Below are 27000 nucleotides of genomic sequence, written 5' to 3'. Positions count from 1 at the left end.
AGCTAGTTGGAGGCTGGAAACGTTAAATCCTTGGGACTGCCACTAAGACATACGACGGCTGAGGATGCCTGGTCCCACACAGAGCAGTCCCAGTGCCTGAAATCAGTGTGCTCTGACTGTGCACCAGATTGATAGAGCCTCCTGTGTCTGCATTTTTAAAAACTTCTGACAGCAAACTACATTGAAACAAACTAACTCCTAAAAACAGGGCTGAAAAAGGGCAAAGTCCGTAACCTTCCTGTCTCAAAGCACTACACTACTTCTTTTCCCACAGGAAAATCAATGAATAGGACACAAAAGGCACAGCACTGAAATGCTGTAAATTCAGTGCTCCAGCATTTAAACATCGGATCTCTACATTACCAGACGATGACATGTATTGTCTTTTCTGCTTCTAGATGGCCCAAAAGGAATAGCAAAGTGTTCATTAGTAATAGTTTATCAGAGATTGTGTGAGCAATTTGGAACAAACTTGGAGCAAGCCCAAGAAAAGACCACCCAGCAGAGCCATGGCTGCCTGGTTAGCTCCAAGCAGCGCTGGAGTGACACAGCTCCAGCTGGTGTCAAACGCTGACAACTACCAGCTACCAAGCAAAGATGAACGGGAGTAAACATGTCAAAGGATGGTGGGGGGGGGGGTTGGGTTTTTTTTTTTGTTGTTGTCGTTGTTTGTTTGGTTTTTGTTTTTTTTTTAAAGTATGAAGTGCAATGTATTATTATATTCAAGCAACTACCAAAAGGAGTGGTTGATCTCGCTTTGCTGGAGACACACAAAGACTGGATGCAATAGCATGGCATTCTTTTTGAAGGGTAACTTGTGTTGTAAGTGAAAGATGCTAGAAAACGACAATGCTGCTGCAAAGTAGACAGAATGATACATTTAGTCAAATTCCCAGTCTAAGCCTTTTCAAAGAACACAAGCAGTTAGTGCAACATTCCTTAGGGCTCCTGTATTCTTTCAAACATGATTGCTTTCTTGTAGTTTACACTTATCATATTAAGAAAAATGGTAATGAGGAGATCATGACAACCTCTTTTAAAAGAAACAATGACTCAATTGCCAAGGAAAAGAAGGAGTGATAACTATTTTCATGGTAAGAAGCCTCCAGTGAACGCCTCACTGTTGAAACTATGTTCTTTGTTTTTGTCTGAACTCAGGAATGACAAGGGGCTGCTCTTCAAAAAAATTCTAAGCACCAGTTTTCATTTGATTGGTACATTACTTTTTCAGATAACTGGCAGTTCAGACCTCTTGTTGAAAAGATTAGGGACTCAAGAAGCTGGAAATGATAAAATACTGGAATAAGAGGGAAGGGATTAATTGGCTTAATTTAAAAATAAATTAAAAAATTAAGTCACTACTGGGAATGTGGCTACAAACCAAACATGAAGTGTTTTTATCCTAAAGCTCAGAAGAGCATTTTTAAAGGTTACTGTACCTTGGTGTACACAACATTTTCTTTAGTAAGATATACTCATGGCAAAGAAATTAATGGACTACAAAGCCCAAAGGGGCTTTTAACACTTGATGCTTGTGCAATAAATGCCATCAGAGGATCTCAAAGCATCCCTCACAGAAGATCAGTACCTGCCACTTTCTAGCTTGGCTCTAGAGGTGACATTTGGTCCACACTTTAAACCCCTCTATCAACCCACAGCAAACACAATGAACTCTGCCCATTTTTTTTCCATGCCAGTCTGCTATGCCCTTGTGGGTTCCTGTTGCTCCTGTTTCACCCTGCAAAGTACCAGTAGGTATTTCCACCTCCCCAACAATATTTGCTCACACATTGAACAGAAATTTCAGAACAGAGAAAACATTTAAACAAGAGCTGTAGAGTGTTGATAACAGGTTTCTAATGACTGCCACACCAAGCCCTGGCCCCAGGAGCTCTGGAAGGCCATGCAGGGACACTTTCAGCAGGTAGAACACACAGGGTATGAGGAATGTTTTAAAATAAATCTGGGCACTTGGGTCAGATCTTCAGATTCCTGTTTGGAGACAGCTTTTCCCTCCTGCCTCTGAACAATGGTCAACAAACACCTCAGGGCCCTGAAGAAATCAAATAATCTTCATTCTAACACTAGAACCTGACATTTTCTTCAGCTGACTTCTGCAAGGCTGGGTGCCTGTATGACTGATTTTAAATCAAAGAGAAATGTGAGAAATTCATTAAGGAAAAAAAAAAAAGAAGAAAATTATAAAAAAAATTCTGGTCAGATTTTCCAGTAATCCAAAGAAATTGTTACAACACTGACAAATCAATGTGGCAGGATCTACTGGCTAATTAAACAAATGTGACAATTTTACTGTGACAATTTGAAAACACTCAAAAGTGTCACCTATCCACAGTGTGCATTCTTCTAGAATGTATATTAAAATCCGTGTAGTGTAATAAGAAATTGAAAGGAACTTACATATTCAATAAAAACACAATTATGAGCATAATTTGAAATGTACAGCTAAAATAGATTGGAAGTTCATAAGCTTTCTCAGAACATTAAATTCAATGACACGCTTTTTTTAAAGAAATGTTAGAAATTCAGATAAGCCACAGTATGTAGCATAATTTTAAATATCTGATAGAGCCTTGCTTTTGCCCAATTATCACACCAATAATTCCAGCTGAGGACATGAATGCATTTTGCTAACAACTAATTTAACTTTCAACAATGGCAGTGTGGGTGAGGTTCTATTTCAGCATTTCACAGAAGGAGACACAGTGGAGCAAAGGGGCATCTCAAGGTTATTCAGGAAGATCAAATGTAGGGTGTTTTATCTGAGTCTGTGTATTCAAGCATTTATTGAGAGGGTGTTCAAAGACATGAGGAGATGAACCATACCAGTCTTTCACTGGCAGATTTGAAGTGATGTATTCTGAAGACTGACAGCTGGAACAATCTCCACAGATAAGAAGGAAGATGCCTTCAGAAAGAGCTCTGCTGACTATGGAGCATAACAGACCAATGGCACACAGCAAAGACAGGAATTCTCCTCCCCAAAAGGCAGATTCTAGAGCTATTCTCACTGCAGAATGTGGAACAACTTGAACTTAAGACAGATGAGGATCACAAGACTGACCGACCACATCAGGCTGCTTCCACAAACCTCATGGGGGCTGGCAAGTCTGACTATGTGTCACCATACAACTCTTCCCAAGGAAAAGTCCACCTGCTTGTCCATGGGGTCCCTCAGGAGGAAATGAAATAAGTTTTGGTCCATACATGAATTGGTGTCTGCATTCTTGCCTTAAGAAGTTCGGAGTAGCTTCAGTTAAACTCAGACCTCAGTGCATTATGAAAATGGCAAAGCACTCCTGGTTACTGCTGTAACAGAACACTTCCATCCATCTCTGAGCTCAACAATGGGATTCAAAGTTGAAACTTCAGGTTTGCTCCAGGTGTCAACTTTGTCCTGTACTCTTTACTTTTCCTCAAGGAGCTTGGAGCAGTAAAGCATCAAAAGTTGCAACATGCAGGTGTATACAAAGCATAAAGGGGGAAACTGAGCATGCCTCAAGTACCTGGTATCTTTTTGATCCATCATTTTAATTTCCCTAGTACTTTCCTTACATATGTTTCTTTTAACCATCAATTATTTTTTTATTGTCATAGCCAGAAACTTCAGAGGGGAATTTCAAAAATGTAAGCTCTTGAAACTGTTTCTGGTTTGTTTAGTTACATCTCCCAGTCCAGTCTTCCCTTGGACACTGCAAGTGTCCTAGCCCTTTCCTAGTCTGCTTCTCTTGACTAATTGTGATTAGACTGAGTCATCCTTCATGGACCCCACGAGCCTCCTCAGCAGAGCTGACTTACAGGGAAGATTTCTACCAGGATTTAAAGCATGCAACATTTGCCCTCAGGGCTGCAAAAATGGAGCTCTTCCCATTTGCGAGAGAAAGAGCCACAGAAGATGTTACAGACATTTCAAACCAGAATTGTTTCCAAAGCATGCATTCATTTCAGAAAGTCTAACACAATTTTAATATGTTTTCAATGTCTTCATTCTGTGCCGAAAGCAATTTGTAATGTAGACTACACATTCTTAATCTATTTAAATGAAAGGTAACATTGCTAGTAGTTTAAACACTCAGTGCCCATATTTACCATGTTTCACTTTGACAGGACAAGATGAAATAACAAAAATGATTAATCTGAGACCAGAGAAATATTCTACTACCTGTATCTCAAAACAGGACTAGATTTTTTTTGCTTAATGCTCTGTCAGTAACTGTGTAAGTGGAGTAGGGGAGCTTTAGATGGCTTTTCTGCTTGGCCACGCTGCAGACTGTCATTTTGGAATCAGCAGCAGCACTCCAGGACAGACACACAACAGGCTCTGGAGTTCTTAATCATGTTTTTATACAACCTAAACTCATGAGCCCACAAGGTCTTTAGGAGAGGATACCTGGTACAGCTAGAGCCAAACACTGTAACACCACAGTAATGTTTCAAATTTTCCATCCAGTTCAGCACTTGGGGCCTTTTTCCGTTCATGGGAGCATAGAAAAGCTCAGAGTTGATCTGACATGCCAGATTCCTTGGGTCTGTTTTCTTTCACACTTTCACTCCAAGATAAGGGAATTACTCTTTAGTTACAAGGATGAAAAAGGATGGGAATTCAGGTCCCACGGGTCTCCAAATTGGGAGTAGGAATCTTAGTTTTATGACATTCTCCACTCAACTGGAAGACTCCACCAAATTGTTTTCCCACATTTTTCATCTCTTTCACTTATTTCTGGAACTGCAAAACTTAGTGGTATTTGAAAAAAACAATATATAAAATAATGAATGTTTTTAAGTTCTATAGAGAGTGCATTTGATCTTCCCCAAGAGTTACAAAACTTGCTATCTTTTCCTCTAAGAAAATAACTTTGTTTCATTTACTTTCTTGTTTGAACTGGCTTTAAAACAATTACTTTGTATAGTCTCATAAACAGTAATTATTTTTATCATAACAGAGTACTTAATCATAGTGAGGATGCTGAGCATGTAACACTGCAATACATGGTGGATTGTTTCTGAGCTGACTTTCAGTGAGGGAGAGAAACTAAAAATGGTTGTTTTGGTGAAAAGAGATGCTGAAGAGCTTGGAAAACAAACTTCACTCCTTCACTGGCAGTCATTCACTTATCATTTATCATGGGAGTACTTTGTTTCTCTTCAGGAGCAGCAATACATGTCCAAACTCTTGTGATGGCAGCTCACTTTACAGTAATTTTAGTAGCAATGGTAAATCTGGCAATGATGGCAGAATTATATCATACTACTGAAATCAGCAATATTTCAATTTGGCAGTACAAAAATATGTGCTAAAATATTATGGTAAAGCAGATAAGAAAACAGAATTGAATAGTGAGTTTGAAACAGGTGCACAGCAATCTCTCTCTCTTTTTCTGAATACCTTTTGTAATCTTTTTTTATTGTTACAGTGTAGACAGGCTGCAATAGACCCACATAATGATCAGATTTTACATTTCAAAGTTCTTTGCTAAATAATTTATTTAATACTGCTATGAAAATAAAACCTTTATTTGATAAATGTGCCTGCAAGCTGGAATCAGACCTTGCTTGTCTGTCCTGACAAAGGTCTAATCTTTTGCTGCATTACATCTTGAAGAGGCATTTATCCCTGTAACAGGCAGGTGCAGAACACCAGCTTTCGAGCACAGGAAACTCTGCACACCCATGCACATTTGTCAGAGCAGACAGCCAACCTTTCCTCCCTGTCACCTCCCCAGCAGCACAGCCTTGCCTTCAGCTGGCAGCACCAAGCAGATTTATGCTATAGATCTACAGCACAAGTGTAGATCACCTCAGATGTAACCTGTGCAATCCAGCCCTGCAATGGAGACCAACAAACAACCAAGCACTTGGCATTGACTCACCAGCTTCCCACCCTGCAGCCTGAGGACAGCTCTGAGCTTTACACATGAGGCACCCTCAAGTTAATGCAGGCAGCTTTGGGATTGTGCTCCTCAAGTGCTTTTCTCACAGGTGCCACCATAATGTTGTCACTGTAAAGGTGAATGGCCAAAAATTTGGATAATCCTTTTCTGCCATGGTCAGGGGCAGCACCCGGGGGCCAAGGGTGTGCTCTGGGCTGGGAAGACCTAAGACTGCCTTTTCCAGCTCCCTAAGAGCCTTCTGCACTCCAAGATTGTCCTCAAATGACTCCAACTACTGATGTCACCCTTCCTGTGTGCATTCTGGACAGTGCACAAAATGCTGGGAAAGGATTCCTTCAACCTTCCTGGAATTGCTGCTGAATGCAACAACTGTGGTGATAATGTTTGTGGTGATACTGAGACCAATATTGAGCTGATCACCTATCAAATCAGGAAGGAGCTGTTCTCAAGGAAATACTCAGCATTTCCATTTTCTGGAGTGAGACCAAATCTGCAGATGTGCTCAGCAGAACAAAGAACAGGTCTCTGCCTTTATGTATACCTAAAGTAATGCAGAGGTAACTATTTTTTTATTTTATAACAGCAGCAGCAATGTAAGTGGAACTGCTGCCAATTTATACCAGTGTGGGAGGAAGAAGAATTCAATGAACTCAAATGAGATCAGAGGTCAGTGGAATTACCCCTTGATTTATATTGATGTGAGAGCAGAAACTGGTTCTGCCTCCATTGAGAAAATGCTGATAAAAAGCTTGAAAATGCAATGGCTTAGAAATTGCTAAGAAATTAATTGTTTTTATCCATCCAAATCTTTGTGTACATAAGCAAAGTCTGAAGGAAAAAAACAACTCTCAAAGCAGGCTATTACCCGTTCCATGCATGCTTTCAAAGGCTGCACGCCAGAGCAGGGACAAAGGCCACAGATCCACATTTACACTTGGGTTAACTTTTCAATCCATTTTTTCATTTCAATAGAAATAATAAATCACCTTATCCAGGAGAAAGACGCAGCTTGACACAAAACATACGGTGCTGGGCTATTTTTATAGCACACCTAAGACGTATAGGGATTCATTTATTTACTCAGCTATTTAAAAGTGGCTACTCTTACTCATTCTCTGGACAGCTAAATGCCAGGTTGCTAAGTTACTGTTACTTGACATCATCTCCTCCCCAACGTGTTCCCACATTTGACAGGTTCACATGATTTACTAGGCCAGTCAGCTCGTTATTCACTTGTCCAGTGACGTCTGGATAATCATTTTAAATTCACATCATGTCCTCCCCAGCAAGCCCCCAGACTCCACATGAAAATATTTAAACTACCCGTCAGCTACTAAGTGCATTTGTAACCACACTGGACAGCGTACCTGTATTTTTCAAATTACAATTATTATAATTAGGTTTAGCATCATTCTTCAATGTTGTTTGTATTTTAGAAGAGAAAACAATTACTGAGGGGCAAATAATGGGCTGGATCTGTTACAGTCTAATTTTGCTATGTGAACAGCTCACTTCAGCTGAGGGTGAGACATATTAAATCCGTTAGAGCTTTCAATTGGCATGAGGAAGGTAATCCTACACATAATTTGCAGAGTCAAGGGCATTTTCACCTGCTGATCAATTTACATATTCTCCCATGTCATTAGACAGGAGCTAGTCATCAGAAGACGACCATACAAATTACAGACTTTGCTCATTTAACTCCAGTCATTTTTACACTTATTACAATCTGAACTATATTTGGGATCTGTTTTGCTTCCAGACTGGAAAGCTTCTAATTAGTATCACAGCTGTCCACATACCATCAGAAGTCCATCTAGTTACTTGATGCCTTCCTACTGTGAATATGCACGTACAAGAATTCTTTTGTTCCTCTAAGCAGGGACGGATTTGCAGACAGCAGAGCCTGCCCGGGTGGTTACGATACAGCCACAAGAGCTGCAGTGCTGGGTTATGTCCAACTGACTGCCTGAACACCCAGCCCAAATTTCCAGTTTACACTCTGAGTCCTCCAGAACATGTAGTTAAAAATAATTTCCTTTCTCTCCTGTGTGGGCTTGTGCAGCTATCAACTCTTTAGCCGGGGCAAACCAGGGCTAAGGTCCCTTCTGTGCTCTCCACAGACCACAGACAGGAAAAGGATCACTGCTTTTCACCCTCAGTGTCACCCGCACACCTCCTTTCCCTGGGCCAGCACATGGCTCACATCACAGGCAGTGACAGCAAGGTACACTGATGGAAAGCACTGGTACAAGTGGCACAAGTAACAGCTTTGGAGACTGGTTGTAAATGTCAGCTCTCCCACCCCATCTGCACTTTGGATCACAACATTTCAATGAACTCATTTTTCAGTGGATGCACATAGCAAGTGACAACTTAATTTAAATCTATATTAACAAAATGTGAATTACACGGACATACTTTTAATTGCCTGTCTTCCATATTATCCACACTTTCAAAACCACAGCATTGGCTGGAAAAATGACTCCAACACATTTTGGAACAGAAAAGTGTGTAGACCACCAGGTATTTGCCTTTTACTTTCAGTTTGGTATTAGCAGCTTGTATTAAATGCAATCTGTGCTATCATTACTCTTTGGCCTTAGTTGCATAAGAGATGAGGATGATGATTACTATTATTATTTTTTATTATTATTTTTCACAACCTTCTCAGCCATCCTGGTTAGAAAAATAAAATCAGCAGGAGACTGGTCTGCCATTAACCTTTGGCTGTAGTATTGGGAACAGTCCTTAAACCATTTACACAAGATGACATAAGTAGCTAAGTGTTTCAGGAAATCTAAAGGACTGTGAAATTTTGTCTCTGAAGACTCAGGGGTCTGAATGAAGTCAAGACCTTTCCCCTCACTTGGATGAAAATTTTAGAATATAAATTCAATTAAACCTTTTTTCTCCAAGATGGAAAAAAAAAAAAAAAAAGCAGAATACAGATTAAGAATTACAAACCTCTACAATTACAGAAACCATTAATCAAGTTCAGCTTCAAAAAAGAGCTGTGTAAAATCAGAGGTCACAGATCTTTGCAGGAGTACCTCTTCCTTGTAAAGTCTAGTAAGAAACCCTCGAGAGTTACTGTGTCTTTCTGAGGGATGGAACTGAACTAATTTCTCAACTTAAAAAAAACAGAAAAAAAATCAAAACCAGAAAAGAAAAAGCAAAATTCAAGGTATGCATTGCTCCAAGGGTGAGTGCCAGGCAGAACACCCTTCTAGCTCTTTGGGGAGCAGACAGCAGACACAGCCCAGAGCAGAAACTGCCAGGGGTTGCCAACGGTTTGGTTGGGCAAAATGCACAATTACAGCCAATGGCCCACTTTTGGGGCTTGGCTGTCTTGGAATTCTTTGTGTTTACCTCTGCAACATCCCTGATAGGACAAAAATGCGAAAAATGTGGTGTTTTTACTGAGAGAAGCTGCCATGAGGGAGCTGAGACCCACACTCCCAAAAGTTCATCAGAGCCTATGTAAATGGCCCTGAAAGGCCAAGAAATACATGTCAGGGCTGGAAACTTAATCCAGGTTCTCAAAGTGCAAGTTTCTGCTGAAACCAAGGGTCATTCTTTCATCTGGAGCAGCCAGCCTGAATCTTCTGACACAGTTTCCATGGGGAGCCCAAAGACTGGATTTTGACCACTGCTGGGCATCACATTCTCTTACTTATTTTCTCTCCATTGCCTGTCAAGTAGAATATGATACCCTGCATGCAGCCAAAACACATTTCCTGCTAGCTTGTTCTGCAGCATAAATTTAAGAAGAACAGAGTAAAACACTGAGAAAACCCAGGTACTTCAAGTGCCAGGTGTGCTTCAGCACCACATGTGGCTGGAATCCTGAGCTGCTGCCCTAAGGGCATCCAGCTGGGGCTGGGGTCTGCTGGGTCTTTGCTGGTTTGTATCCCTTCCTCACAGGCCCATTAATGTCCTTGTGAGAGAGATCCTCAGAGACATGGAATCCTGCTAAATCCCTGCTCTCAAGAGTGCCCCCAAATTCAATGGCTCACTGGAGGCAGAAGCAGGGACTCTGCAGGTCATCCCTATTATCTAAAGGCAACAGAAAATCCTGCTCCAATCTCAACGGGTTTCAGAAGGAAGCCCAGCATATTGTGCTTGTTTGTTGACTCAAATGACAGTCATGGAGTAGGAAATAGGGTCACCATCGTGATTAGAAAAAAGACATTTCTGCTTCCTGTGATTAAACGAGTTGTTTCCACATTGAAAGTGTCACCTGGATGACTGATCCCTGAAATTCCCCCATCACATTTTCTTTTGACGCTTTTTACTGAAAACAACTGCTTTCCCCAGCCAGCAAGTTATTCATTCCAAATATAGTAATGAACCTAATTGAAATATATAAATGGAAGAAGACATTTTAAATGTACCAAGTACTTTGCAGAGCCTTTCAACATTTCCTTTGTTTTGCTCCCTTAGTGTTCTATAGGTAATAAACTTCTGCTCACTTTGAAGGTTGAAAGTAAATATTATTTATTTCCTTGCACTCATTGCTCCTGGGTGCTCATGCAGGATCTTCTCCCTCAAGGCAGGTCTACAGGAACATGCCTGCCTGCTGCCTCAACACACTTCTGCAGCAACGCTGCCACCCCATAAGGACATCTAGAGCACCCCAAGATAATGTGTGTACAGAAACCAGGAGCAAGTTTTCCAAGCTATTTAACTCTGAATTGCAATGAATAGTGAGAAGCTTATTTTATTTTATAAGCAGAGTAAGTCTTTGCAAACAAGCTGGCATGACTGTTATACATGATTTCAGGTCTGGGTAGGTCTGCAGCACTACCTCCAGTAGCAAGGACATGGCTGGCACAAATTCCCACTGAAATTTTAATCCCTTCTACACCATACATCAGCTGGTTGGCTGGCAATCCCAGGCAGGTAACTCTGACAGATGGGAAACTCAACCCATGAGGAGAAAAACCTAAATCTGAGAGAGGGACTGGTGGGTTGCAAAACCGCGCCCAGGCATATCTCACCCCAAAGTTGGGGTGTCTGAGGAAAAGCCCATCTTACACTTAGAGTAAGGCATACAGCTTGTGCACACTCCCTTTTCCTTATTACATGATCTTGTTGCAATTAAGCCATTCTTAGTTTGGAGTTGCAGTTTTCTGTATTCAACCACTGACCACAGATCACAGAAAAAAACATGTCTGTAAGTCTTTAACAAAGCCATGAATGATGAGCAATTGTAGTCTAGAGGAAGGAGGAAGGCTGTAGGTCAGCTTGTGAGTAGAAGAATTAAGGCAACTGCACCTCAGGGTAGGAGAGAAATGTGTCCTGGATAGACTCAGGGACTGAGAGCTTGAAAAGAACAGGAACATGTGTAAATCCTGACTCAAACAAGCTGGCAGATGCAGAGTCTTAGGTGAACTGATCTCACTAAGGAGTACCCTGGGCCTACCCCCTGTCGGTGTCTCTTAATACAGACCCACTGATATGTTATTATTTAACTACAGTGTTAAAGACAGCCCTATAAACCCTCTCCTTGGAAGATGAAAATAACAGCACTACAATTATACAGGAGATAAAAAAGCAAAGGGTATTACTTACCCGCAGTATTTCTTCCACACAGCTGGAGTCATTGGGAAGGGCAACCTAGGTTTAAAGAAAAAAAAGAAATGTTTAGTCAGGTGCTGGATGCAAAGTTCAACCACACAGGTGAACAGCTAACAAGCAACTGCCTCTGTTTGAAGACTGCTGTATCCATGCTTGCTGCCTACCAAATTTTCCAGTTCAGATCAACATAAATCATCAGCAGGACCCATTTTGTCAAAAGTTGTTTTTTTCTTCCACACTGCTTTGTGTTCCTAACGACACTTTTGAAGCAATAAAGTACTCTGATTTCCTCACAGTTGAGAACTGGCAGTGGAATTGCCTGAAACTTCTGTAATTGAAGAAGATCCCACTGTTACTCCTATCGGCAGCCTTCAGAGAGAGGGCGAGGTTGCTTTAACTTGCCACATGCTGCAGAGAAGGACAGAGGTGATAACAGGAGAAAGCTGTTATCATCAACTATCTTATCCTACAGCTTAATAGGCTAAGAGGCCAGACAGCTCTTAAAACTTAAATATATACTGTAGTAAAATACTGGTTGGACTGTAAGGGTGGTTGCTGATTTTGTTGTCCCTCACTCCATCAGCCTGTTGCATGTTCAGTGTCCTCTGCAGCCTGCACAGCACACAGGTATCCACCTTGAGAGGCCTGACAGCTGCTCCTTCCCCCCTTAAAAAGATTCAATTTATCTCTGCACCCAACCACACCCACACACATACAGTGATGTTGCTAATATATTCCAATTGAAAATACTTGTTAAATGGTACTTACAGCATTTGCCACAATCCCTCATTCTAAGGATATTAAAGAGCACAAAACCTTTAAATACTGTGAACAATTACAGAAACAACAGGCAGGTGTGACCTGTGTGTGCAGCCACTCTGTGGCACTTGCAGAGAGCTGTGGTGGGCTCTTATCACGGGGTAAAGCAGGAGAGGAAGAGACAATATTCAGGAAGGGACCGAAGCACAGGTGAGTCCTTTGTGCCATAAATATTCAGTGAGACTTTTCTGTCTGGTTCTTCTACCTTATTGCCCTTAGTAACTGGTTTGGTGAAAGACAGTCATGACTAAACTTAATCCCTGTCATCCTAATCTGCTATGGAGCTTGACCAGAGCACTGGCCATGGCCTTCTGCCTGCATTTCAGCCAGCACTAAGCTTCATGGATAAATCCACACAGCTACAGAAGTCAAAGACCACAGACACCTCTTAGATCACCAAGCTCATGCTCTGCTAATGTAGCAGATTTTCCCCATATCTTATAGTACTATGGCTAGTCTGACCCAAAACTGTAGGGAAATGGGTCTCCCATTTCTTCCCTTAATAAAGTATGGAGTGTTGTAAACTACTTGGTACTTTCTTTATCATGGTTAAAATTTTGTTTTCAGTGTCAACTCAGCTTTTCTGTAGAGCTCTTCCCACTACCAGAAGTAATCCATTACTTCCCTTCACATTTACACCATACACAGACATGACATGAACTTTTTTTCAAATGCTCTATGTTCAATTTTTACCTTCTTTCCTGATAAACCAGATTTTCCTCCCCTTTGGCTTATTTCATCACTGTTCTCTGAATTCCCAACAGTTCAGCAGTATCTTGGTAAAGGATTACCCAAGTGAATATGACTACACCACAGGGATATTAATGATTTTTATCTATTATAGATTATAATATTCCACAATATCACCTTAAAACTGTCAAACAACCAAAAAAAGAGCCTTACCTTTTGTTCCCAGTTTCTACTCAGCTCAAATTACCTAACAAGCCTGGCTGAGAACTGCCCATGTGTGGGTAGCATGAACTGCAACAGGCATGCAGTCCACCCTTACACGACAGGACTTGGACTTGATGGGACTTCCTTCAACTCCCTACTTTTCACTTAAATTACTTTTTTCTCTCTCAATACTTTGAAGTTCTCTGCTCCTCTGTGTTTTCAATTCCTCATGCCAGCTCCCCATTCAGTGAGGAATATGGTTAATCAAAAGGTTAGCAAGCAGGGGTATTGCTGCACTGTGCAGTGGGACAGAACACGTGTCTCCAATACATGCCTCGTTTTTTTCATTGAAAAACTAATATGTTGGAATATGCAAAAACAAAACAAACAGTCCTCCAAAAAGCTCACAGTGAACACATCAACCGCAAAATTTCTCACCACAGAAACAGGAGCAGCCCCAAATCCAGCTGAGTGAGTCAGACTGGGAAGAGTGAGAGCAGCAGAGGTACAGAAGCTCTCTTTATTTAACACCCTTTCTTACCATTACACATGCCAGCTGCAATGGTTAGCCGAGGTACCACATGTATTTCTTTGTTTAGAAAAGTGATGACTGTGTCCCTCACTATTAATACAGGACAGAGCATATTCTTGGTTATCTCTCAGCCCTCTCCCAATTCACAGCCCTGTTTAAGTTTATGTTACTTCAGAACTAATGATGATAATAACAGTAAACATACAATTTTACTTTAATAAAGCCCACTATATATTATGCAATTGTAACCAGCTTCTGCTGGCAGCACTTGCTAATAACTTTAAATGCTCATGCATCAATTTAATTGTGTTAATGGCAAAGAAGATTTTAATAGCTTGACAGAACTTTTGTTCCCTTTGGCATTGCTTTGTTTTGAATCATTGGTATAAAAGTGATGCAAGATGTCAAAGTGCTGTGATTGTCATATAGGGAGATCAAGTAGAAGAGAGCACAAAGAGGAAAACATTTAGATTGATGCAAACATTAAAAGAATAATTATTACAACATGGCTATCAGAGAGAAGATCAATGTAAGAGTCTTTCAGTACATTACTATTAATGGATTTCTAAAGAAATGAGACCATTTTTCTAAATTCATGCTGCAGTTGCACATTATAAGAGACTTGAAAGGCACAGATCTATTAGAAATTTAGAGTGTCTTGGAAAAAAAAAGAAAAAAACAACCTCTCAACCTTTCAAAGTGTGAATTAAAAATTGCAAGTTTAATTGTCCATAAACACTCATGTTCAGCTAACAAGTGTGAGCGAGCCCACATGGCACACCATGGCATCCAAGCACAGATTCACTGGGACAGAATGAAACAGAGCAGATACAATATTCATCACTTCCCCAAGTGCTAGTGCTACAACAAATTGTTATTAGAACTGCCATTAATAAACTGCCATGATCCTCTTGTAGTTTAGTCAAGATTGGACATTCATCCCATACTGCTACTTTCCTAATCTAATAAAAATCAAGCATTTTAGGACCCATTACGTGATTCTCCATCCCCTCCCTCTCTTCGTCAGCTTTCATCACTAATCGGAGTCTAGAAAGGAGAGCACAGTTTGCACTTGTGCATGCTCTTGGTGCTTTTCTTCCTTTATGAGCAGCATGGTCTAGCTCAGCTGAAAGGACAGATTCCAGGAATTTGGCTTCTTCAAGACTGAGTGGTTGCAATTCACATCATGAGCTCTTCTCTCAGCCAGCAGTGCACTCACAAACCCCAGACTGAAATACAGCACATAAGCTGCAGACAGACGTCCCGAGGTAATAAAACTTCAATCAAAGCAAGGAGATTTCACAACAGCTACATGCTACACTGAACTCATCTTCCGATTTCCTTTTAATCTGGCACACCTCTTTTGCATCAAAATGCTTCATGTTTACTTTTAAATATTGCTTGCTAAAAAAGAAAAAGAAAAAAAGAAAAAAAAGAAAAAGAGAAAAAAAAAGGAAAAAAGGAAAGGTCAGATGGTCAAATATTCCACCTAATACAAGCCAGTATTCTACAGCTTTCTTCACTTTTTGGTCTCACAGGAGAGAGGAGAGAGCTTAAATGATGTAGAACCAAAGGGTTTAATGTATGGCTTGGGTGGCTCAGTGCTGAACTTTAAAGGGAGGGAAGGAGGGCAGAAATGTAAGAGTGAAGGAATAGTAGCCTTTAATGTTATACAGATCAAATGACATTGGGTGAATGGTTACAATATCTGATGAGTCACGTTGGTCTAACCTTCCATTTATTCATTCTACAGTTCCTTGACTACTCTTACCTCCTGGACAATTTATAACCTGCATGAGATCAGATTTTGTTTTCATGGCACAGAAATATCATACAAAGACTCTTTTCCCTGTAATTTACATCCAACAGCAGATATTTCTCAGAAATGTTAGCAACACAATCTTCCATCAGACTTGTGAAAATAGTTCTGAAAATTCAAATGCAGTGCCATAAAGCAGAAATACACCATGAATAATGTCTTTGCCAGAAGTGACCGACTACATTTTCATCTGTATAAACTGTTCATGAACAATCCCCCTGGTTTTATTGACACACAATTGGCATTCAACAAGTAATGTAAGTGTAGCATGGAAAATGAATGTAGGAGTCCACTCATTTCTTGCACATGAGCACCTATGTGCTTATACATCAAGAGCTCAGCTTTCCTTGTCATCTCCTTTATCAAGGAATCCATTTTGACTCTGGGGAAATGAAGCTCGTGCTACTGTTTACTCCTTCAAACACAAATTGATTTTTCACTTGCCAGCATGAAAAGATCCTGTGTGTGAGCCTTGATTGATCATTTCCAGTGTGCACCACACAGTGATATCAGGAAAGCACTTAGAAAACCAGAAACAGCAAAAGGAGGACAGTCAGCAGAGGCCTTGTCCTCTGAGTACCTTCAGCTCCTGCCAGGCTTCTCATTAACAGAGAGTGCTTGGTTCCTCTGATTTTTTTCTGATTGATACAAGTGGGAAATGAATGGGGCAGTACTAAGACTAGCAGAATTTCCAGATACAACACACTGGACTGGATGGTGTTTTAACATCCTCCCAACCTGTATGAACCTATGGTTCAATTCTTGCAATACCTATTACAAATCTGAGAACATGCAATACTTCAGCTGCACTTGTCATACACACCCATGTCTTTCCAGCACCACCTTTCCTTTGGCTGCCATCAGTATTTTCTTGCACACTCAGGCTTTGTATCTCCAATGCTCCCACATTCCCCTCAGCTGCCATCTGACTACGCATTTCTCCTCCTGAGAAGATTGTTCCATTTTTACTTTAAGTAAAGTTCACACCACTGCTCAGAGCCCACTATGTCCAAAAAGTGTCACTCGTGTTAAAGACACCTGGAACACATGCCAGCTAATCTCACCAGCTGGGAGGCTCTTGGCTCTTCCTTACTAACCTCAGTGTAAGTGGGTAAGAATGGAAGCAGCAAAAGAGCAAGGAATGAATATTGCAAGCTGACAGTAGGGTTTCTCTGGTGTATTTGATATTTGTGGAGATATCACCAGCATACTTTAGGGCTGTATGTTTGCATTTTAGAGGAAACTGAATGAAGTCAAACATGGTGGTATTAAAAGAAAAAACAAACAAGCCCAAAATTGCTCCCTTGGTATTCAAATACATACATGTGTTTTTCACAGGCTTATTCATTTTCAAGGGAGCCATTTGTGGGTCCTAAATAATGCATATGCACTGTTTTCTTTTAGTGCCTCCACCATCCTGGAACCAAAATACCATGAGAGGACTACATTTCCCATTATTTTAACCCCAGAAATATCTCCTGGGGCTTACTAAAATGTCTGTGGATATAGATACTTTTCTCATATATAAAAAATTAGGAGAGAAAGAAAAACTATTGCCTAAAACAAAATACAGAATGCTGCTCCTCTGTTCTCCTTTAATACAAATACTGCAGAAACTGTGTAAAATATGCATTTACTGGAGAACCTGAAAACACAGAGGAGTTTTAAGGAGTGAGTCAATTCATTTGTTAAGCTAAGGCAGCCTGGTCTGCAGTCAGAGCTGCTTGTCCAGAGGTGGCCAGAGAAGTTTATGCTTTTTCCCCATAGTACCTTATCTAGGAAAAACAACTTACTAGTGTGGTCCAAAACACGGCTGAATCAGACTCACACTGATTTCAGTGACCTTCCTAAAAGATCTCTAGCCCAGAAGCCAAAGCTGCTCACAATGGGTACCTTTAGCTTCATTCAAATCCCAGTGACTCTTGAATGCTCCTCTCCAAGAGCCAGACAGACCTGTGCAGTCACACCAGAGGGTGACTAACCCCATACTGAAAGGGATTCAGTTTCATCTCCCTACAAAGAACTCAGCTTACAATGACCTTTTTTACCAGTCTGAGTAAGCCCAACTATATATTTTTCCACTGAGCAAGCCCAATGTTTTTTCACTGGCATTTAGTTCTGCTACAGCAACTCTAAAACCAGACTGACCTGGATGTGACAATTATACTTTTCTTGTTCTTCTCAGTATGTGTTGAATTTAGTTCATTTTTTTCTTTTTTAATTTCTTTAGTGTTTTTTTTTTTAACAACACCATTTCAGTGTTGATCAGCATGAAACAGCTTCCATGAAAGTACAATATACTGATGCTCAATTTAAACTCAATGGTTCACCATTGTTTTCATGCAGTAAATTGCCAAACTCTATCAGAGAGGGAAGACTGATAAAGTGATTTCTTACTTCAAGGTCTCCAGGGAGTTTCTTAATGTAGGTAAAGCTGCACATTTTACTTATGGAATATTCTGAATGTAGTATTTTAGAAAATCACCATAGTGATAATACCAGAGTATCTGATAATGCCAATATTAAGCCAGGCCCCAACAAAAGTGACTTTTGCAGTACTTAATTTATGATCAAAACACTGGCTTGCATAAAGGCTGTTACAACCATTTAATATTGGCAAAGAGCAAGGAAATTTGGAATGCCAAATTTCTTCTTTTTCCTTCCTTTCTTTCAACTTCAAGTACCTATTTGCTTACATAAAATACACACATTTTCTTATGTGCTTTGACATTTTCACCTTATTCTGGAAAACATTACGTTATACGTTTCCACTAAAGTGATGACAAAAGGTGCCCTGACCTCAAATGCCACCGTGCACTTGTCCACTTGAAACATCAAAGCCTGACTAACAGACTGTGCAACCCTCTGCTGCACTGAGATATGTGGTGTGGCAGAAATAATGACCAAGTATCTGTTTCTTGTCTTCCTTTTGCCAGTGTGAATGAAATGTAACTTCTGCTAAGACAATGAAGCAGTTTAAAAGGCATGAAGGGAGCTTGGCTTACAAGTCCACTTGCCCTCAGTTAGGGGGAGGTAAATTAGAAACCATATTTATTCTCAGTGTAAACTTGGGTAGAACCTCTTGGAAATCATGCAAAATCCTTTACTGTATAGACACAGCTGTCTAAATTTAATATAAGTTGGAACTGGATCTCCTTTAAATCTATTTCACATTAGTGGAATGTGGTGTCCATTCCCAGTATGTGCCAGCACAAGAGCAGCATCAGGCAGGAGCTGTGTAAATTCTGGCTAAAATAGTATCAAAGTCACCAGGTCAGAGTGTGGCCATGGCAATGGGACTAAAGCTTTCCTGATGCCAGTGAGGCTCCATTAGTGTAACCTAAAGCATTATTTGACCCTGGGAATTCAGACTGTAACATTTCTTTGGAGGTTTTAAAGAGAACCTTCTTAAATGTGTGTTTACATCTGACAGTACCCCTACTGTAGCTACAGGGATGCAGTGGGTGGTTGTGTTGGTTACCTGCTTCATTTCTGCTTTTTAAAGCAGGTATGAATGTCCTCACAGAAAAATGCACTCCTGGGTATAATTTGCACAGAAGCTCACACAGCTGCGAGGCCCATGCTGGGACCCAAACTAATTGCTCAGAGCTTGTTTGCAAATTAGTTGTTTTCATACATCCTTCCACCACAGTGACAACTTGCAAGCCATGACCTCAGACTGTCTTCAAAATAAAGGGCCAGAATTCAAAGGGCAAAGCAGGGCTGTTCCTGCTCTAAGGAAAACAAATGTATTATGAAATATCTTGGGGTTTAAATACCAATCTGTTAGCATAACTGATCTACAGAGATACATTTTTAACACAAATTTCAATCAAATAAATTGAATTCATATAGGAAATAAAAGCTATTTTCCTTTTATTAATATAAAGCAGTGCAATTATTGAATATGTTTTTATTGTGATTGCATCCAGACTCAGACTACATTAAGAGCCAGATCTTATGCTCATTAAATAGTGAGACACACAATTATTCCAACTGCCACTGAATGTCATGGTTATCTACAAAAGGGGAGTTAAATAACACTTTTTGGACAGTACAGAACTTAGAACAAGGAAAATCTGATTTTGAATGGGATCTTTATGGCCTCTCTTTTAGTTACATTTCTAATTAAAATGCTTTGATCTATTAATGCCAAGGGACACTGCTAAATGTATTCAATGCAGAAGTTGCATACTTTTCCTGAGCTCCCCAAATCTCTTAGATCTGTGTGCACTTATGCTGTGTGCAGTTAAACTGCTCACTAAAATGAAAAGATATCTAAGAATAACTCACTTCCATTAGATTTATAAATCACATTAATTAATTCTACATCTCCAGTGGTGTAGAGACCAAACTCTAATGCGAGATCTAATTAAAGAAAAGGGAAAAAAAATTGCAATTGAAACACAGAAGTAACTGTTTAGCCTCAAATTAATGAGGCGCTATGCTAAGCAAGAATGTCCATAAATCCCTAATGAGGATTTTAAACACATTAAAACTTCCTAATACAAAGTGTTTGCCTTCCTTTTATCCAATAACAAATAAGCCAATAATTTTCTGCCTCTAAATGACACTATTAACTGTCATGGCATGTTTTATTTGACAAACCCTCCATTCAAATACAGTAAAACCAATTAATTTGCCTGCTGTGAAATGTGTTTCTTGATGGCTTTTATGTGATTTTTCTTCTCAAAGAAATGTAAATAGGAAGTCAATGTAGGTGCCTGATTTTGCTTAAAAATACGATGCAATAACTATAGATTTTCTAGTCAGTTTGCATTTCAAATGAATTGAAAGATAACCTCCATTTTCAGGTCATCAATCACATAATGGTCTCCTGATAAGTAAACAGTTACAGAGTAATAGTTTTATTACCAGTGAAATGGCCCCATATTTGAGCTGTGATAGTTGCAAAATTACCACTTTGTTCCTTTCTAAACAATGGTTTGCAGCGGGGCCACTTGGCCTCTGCCACCCCTGGCACCCACCACGGGCAACACAGACAGCCCTCTGAGCCCACTACAATTAAACCACGCATCTTGGAAGGGTGAAGATGGTGATGTATTACATTTTTTTTTTGGTCAGAAAAATCTATAGAACAAATAAAAGATAATTCTGTGGTTTCAATGGTCCCCTGGGCCCCACTTAGCAGATCTCAGCAAAGCATGACCGTGTTACAACTGCCTCACATTAGGCAGTACCTGAATCTCTGAAACTCTTTGAAGGTTTTGCAGCTGGGAGGATCAGCCTGCTAAAAAGTACATGTCACATGTCAGAAACAGACTTTTGGCTGTGCCCACTCCAAGAACTGAAGGAAAAGCAGAGGCTAACAACCTGCTTTATGGTGCCTAACTGAATGCCAGTTAATCTTTACAACATATGGACATTCTCACCAGCTCTTGCACTGCATCACGATCACGTGAACGCTGTGGTTTCTTTGCCTTAAGATGGAAACCCAACTGGAAAAAATCCCATGACACCCCCCCCCACACACACAGAACAAGGAATTAAATAAAACAAAGATCTACCAGTGCTGGACAGGACACAACCACTCATTTATTTAATCATCTGTAATGGATTACCAAGCAGAACTGTGTAATTTATGTAGTGTGTCATGACAGCTGATTTTCAATTTGCACTGTCCTGTGTGTTTCTTATTGAAACAAGCAAAGCAAATCTGGGACTGTGCTGGTGGGGCAGTGCCTAGGCTCCTGACACGAGAGCAGGGCTGGGGACAAGTGGGGCTGGGATGGATCAAAGGCAGCAAAGGTGCTCTGGAGCTCTGTCACCCACTGTCCCCTTAACTGAGACACAGCCCCAAGCCCACATTTGCTTCTTTTTCCCAACAGAAATTCCTGTTACTATTGCTACAAATTTTTGCATGGTGACATTTTCACAGGGATGTCTGGAGAAGCAATTTATATTTATACATTATCATCATACAAAATTATATAAGTATTCAGATAAGAGAAAAATGCATTCTGCAAATATCTGTATTTTGCTCCTTAACCACAATCTTATTTAATAAGCTTAGGAATTGGATTGCAGCTTCAAAAAAGTAAATTGAAGAGACCTCTTGCCCTGCCTCAACAGTGAGAAAAACATGGTCTTTCTATACACTCTCAGCTAATAAAAATTCCCAAATTAAACTTTAAAAATATTTAAGTGAACTATTCTTGACACAGTGAAATATCAGGAAATCAATTTCAAGCTGATTGAAATCAAGCTTTTGTGCTTAAGGTACTGCATATTGTAACCTGCATTTTACTCACTTTGCAAGCAGTGTTCCTGAATGCTGAACTAAGCTCCAGCTCTCCCAAATGCAGCTGTCTGCATCTAATTTCGATCACAAAATGTAAATAAAAATATTTATATTTTTGAAAACAATCTGATATGATATCCCACATCAACAACTTTTACATCTACTTCTTAATCGAGACATTGAATTGGACTAAGACCACCTGACATTATTTCACTTCTGACCTTTTCAACTGTCAAAGCAGACAGATTTTTATCCTACAAGATTCGAGCCAAAGCCTCAAAGGTGCAGTGCCAGAGCATTAATCCATTTCACTAGACAGTCATTGAAATTATAATTGAAAGTTCAACTTACTTTAGCATTTTATGCTGAAATACTTCTGGCAGCCCAGGGCAGAAAGTCGAAATCTGGTTTCCAATGGAGACCATTTCCAATGGTTTTTAAATGCTGGCAGTGAAATTCCTTATTGTCAAAGAGATCAGCAGATGCCTGCTTCCATTAATTTACTTTCTGTGACTGCTGCTCACTTCAGGAAGTCTTTCTTTACCTAAGGATGCTGACCTGCTGCCAAATCCTATCAGAAATGGTCTAGGAAAGATACTGATTTCTTAGGAGACTGGGCACACCCCAAGAAAAGCCCCTACAGCAACCAGGGCAGATCCCATCCCTCCATTTATTCTGACCAATGGCATAAGCAGGAAAACAAATCTGCACAAAAGACATGACAGAGGCCTGTAAGACGTCCAAATTCAAGCTAAATAACCTGACCTATGTGCACCACACTATCAAGAGTACCTTCAGAACCTGAAGGATCACTAGACAGCTTTTCCTCTTCACCATAAGGTGTCATAAAGGCAAAAGGAATCTGAAATTTTGAATCTGAACATAACAGCACCACTTCAACTAGTCAGTGGGCTGTAAATCCTTTGTTCTGGTATTCTGGAGCTGCCCAGAGGTCTCTGGCCAGGAAGCTCCATATAAAGAGCAGTTTTTTTAGTCTTAGACTAATCTCAAAAGCTATCTAAACAAGGATTTACGTTAACTTAGAAGATATGTTTCATAAAGCCTAAACACTTTTTTCCTAATTTTTGAAGTTGGGATTGAGTAGTAATTCTTTATCCTAATTCTGGCATTTTATCCAGAGGGTAAAAAGGCTTCGTGTTTGGGAGGAGGAAGGGAGAAAAGGGAACATGAGTTCTAATACCTGTTATGCAATGTTGGGTCATTTTATCAATGCTTTCTAGACTACTGTTGTACTTGCTCTATAAATTCTACTGTCTTTATCTGCACAAGGCCCCTTAAATCCTTAGTGCCAGGATATGAACCCGTTAATTCAAAGCACTGAGAAATAATTCTGCAGCAATGCATGAGCAGTGGGAAGAAAGCCACATTTACAGGGAGGGTGCTGGGTCTCCTTGAGGCACAGCCATCTCAGGGCTCAGCTCTCAAAGTCACACCATTAAGGCAATGAGAAAACAGACCAGGACAATGCAAATCTCACAGAGGGCATTGGAGACAAATACCAGAATTGCAAGGTACCTTTGGGACATAAGCAGTGACATTAGCAAACCTTCTGTACCCTTGTGAAGGGTGACTTGGCACTTCCTGCTTCAGCACCTTTAATTACTTTGCTGTTGCCAGCCTATCTGAGGCGTCTCCCACTCTGCACGTGGGTATTTGTGTGTGTAACTGAGTGTGTATTTATCCTTTCCTTTCCTCCTCCTTAGATCTCAGTGGCAAGGATCACCTATGGATCTCTGGGCTGCTGCTAGGGTTATTTCACACACAGTGTGATGCTCCTGCAGCACTTGATGTCCAGGTCCTGAATGCAACTCAAGCAGCAATTGCTCTCTGGATCTGGGCTCTTACCCGCTTTCCTGCACTGCACTCACAAACTCTGTCAGTGACCAGGCACAACTCTCATGCCTGCAACAGGATCAGGACACGAGTGCTTTAACATCAAAGAAAACAGTCAATTTCAAACACTTTTATTTCACAAAAATATTCTGATAGAATTTATTACAGTAAAAGATAAAATCATTTTGAAGCCACAGAGAGAATTTGAGAATTTTCATTTTGCTAGATGTGTACTGCAGCTTTGGGTTAGTTAGTTAGTTAGTTAATGCTGCATTTCTATGTTTAGACATTTGGAGAAACAAAAAGAAGCAACAGATAACTTGCCATCACCTAGGTATAGCAAGAAAGAGTGGCTTGGAGCTGCTGAGCAGGATGGTGTCATATAGGAGTGACACACATACACAAAGCTGCATACAACTGGAGATTCCTGACTGCTGTAAATGTCAATCCTCAATAAATAGTTTGACCTTTTTTATCTATTATTTCCATTTTATGACTGAAATCAGTTCTGACACACAGAGCATTTCAGGGGAATAAAGGCAGTTTGGGGATGACTTTGCAGTCTCATGTCTCACATCACACCCCTGAAATGCATCATCTCCCCAGAAGGACAATGCTGTCTTGGTGCTTAAGTCTCAAGGACCTCCAGCATTTGTTTGCTGGCTGACCTAACAAGGCAATGAGCCCATTATCAGCATGCTCTGAAAGCCAAGGAGGTTTCTTTCAGTGGAACTGCTTAAAGCACATAGCAGCTTCATCTTAGAGAAGTCATTCTTTAGGCATTTAATTGAGATATTCCATGGACAGTGTCACCTTCTGGGTGAACCCACTTCTGCACTGACTACAGACAGAGGCCAGGGTCACCACTGGGCTTAATTGGGGAGTCTCAGCTAAGGACTGAAAGTTAGGTGAATTAAACATGGATCACAAACCCCACAACTGTGCAGCAGACTCGTGTGCCAGGCTGAATTCACAGGGTAGAAATGGAAACAGATGGGGAATAAATTCCCCATCAGACAGTGACTTGGAGATCTGAATGTAACATTGAGAGCCAGCCACTCCTGTTAGGCCAGACAATGAGCAATTTGTTGCTTAATGATAATTTTGAATTGGAGGGAGGAAGGGGAATTGCTTTGATTTGGATTTAAAAGAATATTTTAAAAACCTTACAGAAATATGAAATTTTGAAGTTATTTGATTATTAAAAAAAAAAAAAAACAAAACAAAATGGAGGGGTTTAACTGATTTCAACCTGTTAAACCACTTTCATGAAGGAAACAAAACAAAATAATGGCAGAAGCTCCATAAAGAAACAATTCAGAATTTGTTTAGTAAATATTAAAGCTAATTAGGAAAATGCCTAAATGTCTGCTCCTGAAATGTCTGCTCTTGATTGTCACAATTTCCTAGAATTTTTAAAACCCAATAAAATAAAAACGATATTAAAAGAAGAGGCAGCACTGCTAAATTTCATCTTTCAGTGTAGAAACTGTGTCCCACAAGTTGCAGAGCTGCAAGGCTCAATTTCAGGCTTTCCTCACCAACAATTTTGCCAGTGGGATAACAGAAAATCCAGTTTCCCTTCCACATACAACTCAGTTTATTAAAATCACAGCATTGTTGCAGGGCTAAATGTGTGGGTGGTGTTTTGTCACAAATGCTTCTGTTTGTGTGCAACCAGTAAGCTCAACAAAATGAAATGGAAGAAACTCCCAGATATTATCAAATTGCCAGATTTTTCTCTCTGGCTTTTCCAGAGAACAGCCCTGCTTTAACTGGATGAAGAGAAAAAACTTTTGTATCTGAAATGGCCAGAAGAGAGAAGGAGCTGGCAGAATGATGTCTTCCTAGGTGAGGAGAGTCCAAGACTTAATTCCATGTGTCAGCTCAAGATAACACACAGTCATATGCACATGATCTCATCAGCCCTTCAGGAGAGAGGATTTCACTTGATGTTTGGTAATATTATTTTAGAGGCTTTCTTAATATGCTTGCAGAACACACAAACAAGGAAAAAAATGCCATGTAAACCTCAATCTAGATACCACTTAAAGGGATATGAAGTCATTATAATCAGAGTAACTGCAGCATTATTAATTGTGAGAGAAAAAACAAGGAAAGGACAATCAACCAATAGGAATTCCATGTTGACAGAAGCACCCACTGTCTATCATCACTGTTCACATCTCTCCCAAGCCTATCTGCAGCCCCATGTTTATACATGTGCCCCACTTGGGCCAGCAGTGTACCCAACATGAACCAGCTCTGTGTGCTATTCAATAAAACAGGGTAAAAAACGTTCCTGCTGCCACCTCTGCCCTGCCACCAGGAGCTGCCTGGAGGGCTCGTGCCCACCCACCCTCCCTGGCCTGCAGCAGCCAGGCTGTTCCTGGTACAGCACTGGGGCAGGTTTTGCAAAAAGGCATTCCAGAGCTTTGCTCTGACTCAAAGGGAATTCAGGGTCAGTTACTAGATCACTTCTCATTTCTTGAGACACCGTAGGCATTTCCAGTGCCCCTGCCCTGGATGTCTCTCTGCAGGGACCCCAGGCAGGGATTCCCCAGCAGCCTCAGGGCAAACCTGACCTGGTTTCTGTTGCCTTCCCCAGCTCCTGGTGCAGCAGCACAACCTGAGCTGCCTCACACCAGTGCCCTTTGGCTCCCACTGGAGCAACCTGCCAACCTAAAATGCAGGAGCTGGCCACACCAGCAAAAGGGGTCAGGCAGCTTTGGAAAGTTTTCTTTTAAATAACAAAAGAGAAAAACTTAGGAGTTGATTCTCTGTTGTAACATGACAGCCAGAAGGGAGGTAATAAAACTGTGCTGGCAGAAGCTCCCTTCTCAGAGATGGCCTGGCCAAGCTCACAGGGCTGCCAGTCCCCGCTGAGCCATGTCCCTGTCCCTGCTCCCCTGCAAACTGCCACCCCTGCCCAGAGCCTGCTCAGGCCCCCAAACACAGCCCCAAGCCACCCTCAGCCTGCCCTCAGCAGGGTCAGAAAAACTAACAATCAGAGCTTTCTTTTCAGCCATGAAAGCATAAACTCTGCAATGCTTGACAGCAGCTTGCGCTCCCAGCAAAGCCATCAGCCTTTCCAAGCCTTAGGGAGGGACAGAGATACTTGTGGGATTTTATATAAAAAGTCATAGGTTTGTGTAAACACTCAGATGATTTCCATGTATGCCCACTAGCCACACAATGCAATAATAAATTATTTCAATAAATGACATTTCTCTAAGAAAGCAAGAAGGATAAATATAATTGCACAAGGTTTAAACAGGATGTAAATCAGTGTGAAAAAAACACAAAAACCCCCAAGTTAACATGAAGC

At 40.6% G+C, this 27000-nt stretch overlaps 1 protein-coding gene across 4 annotated transcripts in view; it reads right to left on the bottom strand.

Moving 5' to 3' along the window:
- The window catches only part of AFF2 (ALF transcription elongation factor 2), a 330786-nt gene that overhangs the window by 141900 nt on the left and 161886 nt on the right, over positions 1–27000 (bottom strand). For all 4 annotated transcript variants that reach the window (XM_058814367.1, XM_058814370.1, XM_058814369.1 and 1 more), the window contains exon 4: positions 11487–11531. In XM_058814367.1, the coding sequence (XP_058670350.1) occupies positions 11487–11531 (45 nt within the window). The remainder of the gene's footprint in view (positions 1–11486; positions 11532–27000) is intronic.

This window comes from Ammospiza caudacuta, chromosome 14, assembly GCF_027887145.1.
Source record: "Ammospiza caudacuta isolate bAmmCau1 chromosome 14, bAmmCau1.pri, whole genome shotgun sequence".
In the NCBI taxonomy this organism is placed as follows: domain Eukaryota; kingdom Metazoa; phylum Chordata; class Aves; order Passeriformes; family Passerellidae; genus Ammospiza; species Ammospiza caudacuta.
Note: the sequence above shows the minus strand (reverse complement) of the source record. Positions and strands in the feature narration are given on the sequence as shown.